General features: G+C 44.0%; 1 protein-coding gene across 1 annotated transcript; it reads right to left on the bottom strand.

Annotated features, from left to right (window-relative positions):
* Positions 1 to 3862: 3862 nt before the first annotated feature.
* Positions 3863 to 6912, bottom strand: LOC146271625 (alpha-amylase-like). Its single transcript, XM_084706650.1, has 10 exons — positions 6732 to 6912; positions 6425 to 6571; positions 6092 to 6289; positions 5308 to 5538; positions 5042 to 5175; positions 4837 to 4959; positions 4656 to 4755; positions 4421 to 4542; positions 4220 to 4345; positions 3863 to 4100 (listed from the first exon to the last, which is right to left on the bottom strand). Exons 1-10 carry the CDS (start codon positions 6897 to 6899, stop codon positions 3911 to 3913), a joined length of 1539 nt encoding a protein of 512 aa, XP_084562776.1. The 5' UTR covers positions 6900 to 6912; the 3' UTR covers positions 3863 to 3910.
* Positions 6913 to 7771: the final 859 nt, after the last annotated feature.

The raw sequence follows: 7771 nt of genomic DNA, 5'->3' as shown, positions 1-7771 counted from the left end.
TCACGTCTGGCCCAACTCTGGCCTGCGCTGCGCTGCTCTGCTCCGCTCTGCAGGCATGGAAGCTCTGGAGCCAGGGCCCAAGGTCCAACTCCAGCACCACTGGCAGCCGCAAGCAGAAACATCTGATTTAAATCAGCTAGCGAAGTCGCCCAATCTCTGGTGTCATCTCAGCTGCTGTGGGTCCACACATACAGAGCCAGACAGAGCACCTGGTCAAATGGATTCCAAAGGCATGGGCCCTGGCCAGGACTTTTCTAACATCAAAGGAATAGATGGAAAGGACTGAGGGCAGTAACGTACGGGTGGAACCGAAAGAGCGCAAGGTCGATGAACAGGTCAACTTAGAGGACCCAGAAGTCATTGCTTGAGTCAATTGTACACATGAGGCCAATTGGTTTGTTTGTATATTTTCCTCCATGACTAACATAAGCTTGTTTGTACAATAAGTCAATAATCTGCAGCTGTTTTCACCTGACGCCATTACTCAGGCTTCTCTTTACCCAGTGGTCTTTTTGTCCTTAAAGTAATTATGACTTCACAATCAGCCAATTAAAACCATAAGGTTTGTTCTTCCCACAGGAAATCAATGATCTGATGAAATCCAATACCCACAGTATTTTATCTGAGAGGCAGTTTACTCTGATGGAAGCATCTTATCAATATGCAAATTGAACTGCTCACTTTGCAAATTATTCTAAATGAGCCATGACTGAAGTTTGTCTTCATTATTTCTAAGTTGTGTACTGTACTTTAAGTGTTTGGGGCTTGAATGAGAGAAAGAAGACGACAATGAAATGAAATTTCTCACTTACTTGTTTCAGCACAAGGGCAATACTCAACATTCAAGTTGGTTAACACGCATGCATGCACACACAGTTCCAGATATGACAGGTCGGACACCCCAAGTCAAAGAGAAGGTCCTGTGGCAGGCAGGTGGAGAGTAAAGGACCGGTCTGACCTGCACAGAGGCCCAGAACGTGTTGAGACAGTCAATTCAGGTTGTTTTTTACATGACTGTGTGCGTGTGAATTGCAAATCAAAGCCCTTTCCACTGTATATTTTTCATGATGATCAGTCCTTATTTAGATGGCTACAGAGACCACAGATGACATTTAGCATGCTAACAAAGTACATCTGCCCTCTTTGGCTGTTTAAATTATTAACAGATGAATAGTCAAAGTGAATCATTACTTCTGAAAGTCATTACTCATTACTACAAGTCATTACTTTTGAAAATGTGGGATCTTTGGGCTTTGAGGCTTACATTAAGGTTACATTAACTACCATGTAACTGTATGGCATAATTAATAGTAAAAACATGATAGGTACACAGGAATTGCTTTATATCAAGTTCTAGTATTACAAGTTATTACAAAAGCATACAAAAAAGCACAGTATCGGGGAGGAGTTTAAGGGGTCAGTGGATGTTGGGCAGGGCATTGATGTTTTTGTTACCAAAGCAAGACCAATGTTAACTTCCACATACCGCTGAAAATCCCAAACTCCTTCTTTCCAAGTTTCATTCATAATTTGTACTGCTAAATCGTGACAAAGTGTAACTCTGCAGCAATGTGTATGTCACTGGAATGTTGTCTCTATAGGTGTTGCTTTGAAGTTACTTCAAGTTCAAATATGACAGTTTTGAAATCATTGTTTGAAAAAAGATTCGCCAAGAAAGATTTTGACGATTATGAATACTTTTTGTCTTTGTACAATGAGCGTGAAGCATCTAGTACTGTAAATTGATTTCAATCATTGTAATCCTGAGCTCTGCCAATGAGGTTGATGTCCAGCAGATTTAGCTAGCTAGCTTTGGTGTGATGAGGACAAGCCCCACAGTCACTTTCCTAATATTGATATATAGATAATAGCTGTACACATACACATACACATACACACACACACACACACACACACCTTCTGAGCAGAGTTTCCTGACTGTAAACAACTTTTAGCTCTGCATGATGATGACCATGTCATCAATCTCCTTGGCACTTTACGTTGCATGTTTTCTTGTTTCAATACTGCCCCCATGTGATGGACATATGAATGTTCCACTAATGAGAAAGAGCTGGGGAAAAAGTACTTGGTTTGTCACCCAGTCTGTCTGCACGCCCAGTCTGTGTGTGTAGTCATGAAAAGAAAACACATTTTAGCAGATTGATACTCTAGAAGACCATTGTCTTACCTCTTCTATTTGAAGGAACCTTTTTTTTACTTCACATCCATGTTTTCATGTTTAGAATTAGCAACACTTTTATTATTTGACATATCTAGTGCAAAAGTGCTGGGATCAGGGGTGACGTGATTCAAACTTAGTTTATTTTTCTGACTTGGTGACTGACTTTTTCACTGGAAGAGGTGAGGTGACAGGCAGGTTCCCACTGTGCTGCAGTATGAAATATGAAACAAGATGGGGACACTGTTGACAGCCATGTCATAAATCATCAGTGAGGATGACAGGCCCAGAGACCCTGACCTGCCACGCTGACATTTCTGCTTCTAATCGTAAGGTACAGGCCTCACAGCTGCTGGACCAAAAGATGGAGATAGGGTCAATAATTTAACAAGTGCAATATGTTAATCCATTGCAACCTCTCTCTCTCTCTCTCTCTCTCTCTGATGCCCTCAACTTCGGTATATGGTAATTCTCTCTCTCTCCCTCTCTCTCTCTCTCTCTCTCTCTCTTTTTCTCCTTGGACGGAATCACAAAGATAACTTTTGAAAGACTGTAGCACATTTAACAATTAAGGGTAAACTTACAGCCTGTATTATTTTCTTCTTCCTATTTGTCTAACTCATTGTATACCCCTTTGGATGAGTGTTTTGCCTTTGTAGTGTGTTGCCATGACAACAAAGTGAACAGAATATGTCACCTTCACTTTCTCACCTCTTTGTGTCTGGCACTGGTGACTTCAGACTCGGTGATGGGGATGCAGGGCAGGAGGGGGAGAGGACAGAAGGAAGAGGAGGTGGTGGTGGTGGTGGTGGGGGAGGGAGGGTGGAGGAGGAGGAGGAGGAGGGGGCATTGAGGACCCCTGGGCCCCTCGACTGCCCTAATGGTGGATGCCAGCGCTGCACTCAGGTGAAACTGATGTGGCCTCTCTGTGATGGCGAAGAGCTGTCCCAAAAGATCAGAGAGGAATACTAAATGTGGTAGGTGTTGGGCTTGAGACATTGGCTCTGGAGCTGTTCGTCTCACACCTGCTTTGTTTGCCCTAGACTGCACTCTACAGGCTCAAACACACAGCCCATGTTGTGATTAAAACACAGAAGCTTGTGTGACATTGTTATGCTACAGTACCCTTTATTTACTGTTCCAGTGCCTAGTTACATGTGCCATTAAAGTCCAGTGATTTCTATTGAATGCATTTCATTCATGCAGAGAAAGAAAAAAAGGGTATTTTGGCATGGGGAGTGGTGTTAGAATTCATCACATCATGTAACTTGGCTTGGTGTGGTATCCCTGTGTAAGGGCAGTGTTCTTGTTCTTGACTGGACATTACTGGGCATCATGCTGTGTGACTGACCGTGATGTCAGCAGGTCAACTGTGGCAATCCTCATCCCCATTCAGTCCCTCGATTACCATATTATTTTGTATAAGGTGTAAATCACCCCAACTGCCTCGTCTGAAAGGATATCCTCTACAGAGATCAGGAGATGACGAAGGGTCCAGATCTCATGTTCAAGACGTTTTCAGTGACCACAAGGACCAGCGTTTGAACTTGCAGGCTATAACCAAGACTCGTTCAAGCACATTCCTAAGAGTTTCATGTTTAGGAAGGTCTCAGTGAGAAGATGGACCTGCTTATACTGCTGCATTGTCCTTGGAGCACTTAAAACAAACTAACCCAAGTTAGTGATGTTTTTTATTGTAAGCTTTGTTTTCAATGATCATTACATGAACATTTACAGCTTAGAGTCAGCATGAATAGCTACGAAGGGATCCTCATCTTGGTTACTGATCTTGAAGTGGGCACGGCCATCGGTCCCAACAGTGATCTGCTTCCCGGTGCACCTGCCTCCGTCCTTCTGACCAGAAATGACATCACAGTAGGTGCCACCTGGCATGCCAGTGTTCAGAGTGACATCCAAGTTCCTGAATGATTTGCAAAGGGAGAGCAGAAACTTCAGTATTTGGCTGAGATCACTTGCAACCTACTGTACTTTAGACTCTATGTATGATTTAAGATTTGTTCTGAATTCAGTTTTCCTCACCAGTCATCGTTGTTGAAGACGATGAATCCACGGTTGCCACGTCCGAAGGCGACCTGGTTGTTCTGGTTGTCCCACCAGTTGGAATGGGGCTGTCCATTGACCACATTACGGAAGATCACCATGTTCCTGGGGACATGACAAAGTATTAACAGCACAGCTGTATGTGATCCCGTTAAACGGTTTGGTGGTCTTAAGACTCACTTGATCTGACGCCATCTGTGCTCACACACCCATCCGTCTCCGCAGGTTTGGTCAGGATTGATGGGAACAGGTTTAGTGGATCCATCACTATGACTGGGGGGGCCCATCCAGTCATTTGTATCCTGAGGACCACCATCAATACAGATACTTTACAAGTACATGAGACCATCTATCAATTGATGTAACAAAATCATATTCATAGTTACTGTTTAGTTTTATTTTAGGAAATGGTCACCTTTCCGTTGACAATGTTACGGTTCCAGCGGAAGCTAGACATCACCCTGGTCACTCCATAGGGGTGGGCAAGCATGTAGGCAACAGCCATTTTGTGCATCCTAAAACGATTTAATATATACAACATTTAAATTCATGAGGTCTTTTTAGGAAGTGACTGAACACAGGAGGCTTGAATTTACCTGGGATCCCAGAAGGTAACAATGGCAGCCCCACCAGCTCCATGTCCCCTCTGGTTGTCATGGTTGTCAACAAACACAAGAGCTTTATCATTTGGCATGAAGCCCCAGCCCTCACCCCAGTTCCTGAGAAAAAGGCAGATTTTAGATATGTACACAAACAAAGTTGCAGAAGGACAAAACACAAAATTTGAAAGTAAACACATACTTTGTGTAACTCAGCTTCTCCCCATTCCATTTGCGTATGATCCCTCCCAGTTTTGCACCATACTTGAACTCAGTAACTCTGCCAAGATGGAAGTACTCGCTGGACTTTATGGGCTCACCACCTAGATCAATAACCTAAAAGCCAACAGTACAAATCTGTACTTTGTCACTATTCCAAGACATCATGTCTAGGCCTAACAGAGAGGACTCAGAATACTAATTAGAGTACAAGATAATGGATTAGGCGAGTAAACAGTCTGTGTTTACCTCCTGGAAGATGAAGGGCCTGGATCCTTGGGCAAACCACTTGGTGTTGAGGTTATGAAGGCGACCGTACACTGCGCTTAGGTCACCAGGCCACATGTGCTTGCATGCGTCCACTCTGAAGCCAGCCACTCCCATATCAGTGAGCTTATTCATGTAGTCGGCCACCTTGCCTCTCACATAGTCCTTCTCCAGAGCCAGGTCCAGCAGGCTCACCAAACGGCAGTCACGTACCTGTTGATACAGAGGACACTACATGTCTGGGTCCTGGGTACAAGCTGCTTCCGCACGTTATACAAATCCACTTTAGGGAGTAAGTCCCGTGTTCCAATTGTCCTATGTTCCCAGGATTCATATATGTTAAGGTTAAAGTAAACATTTTATACGTTTTATCTACAAAACCACCCAGTTTATACAAGATTCTTTGCCGGGCTAGATTTGACTTGGAACATCATTTTAAGAGACCTTCAAAATCACTGAAAATGATCATCACTGGTTCTGTTATGCTTATTCCGTTCTTTTGAAGTCTTGTTTCAATTAAAAGAACGTATAACATTTATGGAATATTTTTACTTGAAACGGGTCAAATTGAATCTTTGTTGACATAATATTAAAATGGAAACACAGGACCCTGGGAACATGGATACACTCCCCTATTTAGACTGTGGTGGTCAGTAAACTCAAAATGCTAACTTATTCAGAACATAATGATAACTACTGTTGGAAGTAAACATTCACACAGTATTTAACGACGTGTAAAGCAACTTGTAGAGTGTCTCTGACCTACCTGGTTAGGATCACCATAGTTCTCAATGTTTCCACTGCCGGTTTTACACTTGTTATCATTAAAGTCACGGTGGCTGTAAGGAACAGAGGGGAAGTCCTTTCTGCCGGCGCTAAAGTAGGTTCCACAGCTGGAATGAGTACCCTCTCCACCTCCAGAACCACACATGTGGTTGATGATCGCGTCCACATAGATGTGCACCTATACCAGCACAGCCAATACTGTCAATCCCTCACAGTCACATTTGGTAGAGGCTTGAATCTTGATTTTAATACATGCACTTAAGCTAAAATAGTGTAATAAAAGTATGATGATGTGGCTAGTTTTTCTGGTTACCCCAACATTGTTGCATCTGGTGATCATGTCCCTCAGCTCATTCTCAGTACCGGATCTTGAGCACAGGTTGTAGCTGATTGGCTGGTACCTCTCCCACCACGGCCTCCAGGGGTTGGTCACCACGATGCTCTCATGGGGGGGGGAGATCTGGAAAGTAGAGGGAACACAGCAGACGCAATCAAAAAATGTTGAGTTGGAATACAGTGGAAACATTTTGGATAATGACTCAGCAGAACAAGAGAGCAGTTAATAAAAAATCACAAGTCACAGACTATAACAAAATTTCATCATCTACTGTTGTACTTACCTGAACACCACCGAAGCCGTTGGGAGCCAAGTAACGCTCACACTCTGCAGCAATATCGGCCCATCGCCACTCAAACAGATGAACGATGCTAGTCCTGCCATACTTGGTGTTTGGGTTGTGCTGGGCAAGGCTGAGCCCGAAGAGTGCCACCAGTATGAGCAGCTTCATGTTTCCTCTGGGTGAGAAGACAGGCAGATGTCGAACTGCTACTTCCCCGCCACTATATATACACAGACATCACACACACACTGACCAATGGCAGACTTATGGAGTATCTAGCAGCATGATAAGCTCAAGCCTAACAGGTGTGTGTTATCAGTCTTTCTCACCGCTACTGTCAAAAATATTAGCTTTTTTCCAACTTTTTGAAAAAATAAATGCACTTGAGGGGGGCTTGGTCTGTGACCAACTTATTAACTTAGTTATCCCAGAAGGCAATGTGTTTACCCAAGGCCTTTGATAACAAGAGCCACCTTGTTGACCGTGGAATATGCTCTCTAGGGGTATATTTTGGGCTGGTGTACGTGACCTCTCCTCCCTCTTGGACCTGGGAGAGGATGGCTGCAAGACCCCGCTCAGAAGCATCTGTGTGCACTAATAAAGCCATGTTAAAATTGGGGGTGACTAACAGTAAGAACGTATTCATTTATCAGATGCTTGTATCCCAAAGTACTTTTCATATTGTACAGGCGGTGATTTTTACCTGCAACCTCTTGATCTGCAGTATACCCATAGACCTGCCCATAGATACAGTGCTTGCCTCAGTGTGGTGAAAGGAGGCCTCCTCTGCTGCCTCAGCACAGTCGATGAGCCTGGGAAGGCTCTATCTTGGGAGATCATGTAGGGGGCACGCTTGGGTGGCGAAGCATGTGAGGGTGTGAAACGTTGGTATTATCCCACCAAGTCCAGGAATGATTTGACCTGTTTTTGTCTTTGGCCTTGGCCACTGGAGGGTGGACTTGGCCTGTACTTTCTTTGCAGAAAAGGACGTTTTCTCCCTGGCATGGGTGGTGAGTGGGACCTGCCAGTACCCCTTGGGG

Source organism: Hypomesus nipponensis, chromosome 10, assembly GCF_054491055.1.
Source record: "Hypomesus nipponensis isolate SF chromosome 10, ASM5449105v1, whole genome shotgun sequence".
NCBI lineage: Eukaryota > Metazoa > Chordata > Actinopteri > Osmeriformes > Osmeridae > Hypomesus > Hypomesus nipponensis.
The sequence above is the reverse complement of the archived record's forward strand: the minus strand, read 5'-3'. Positions and strand labels throughout refer to the sequence as shown.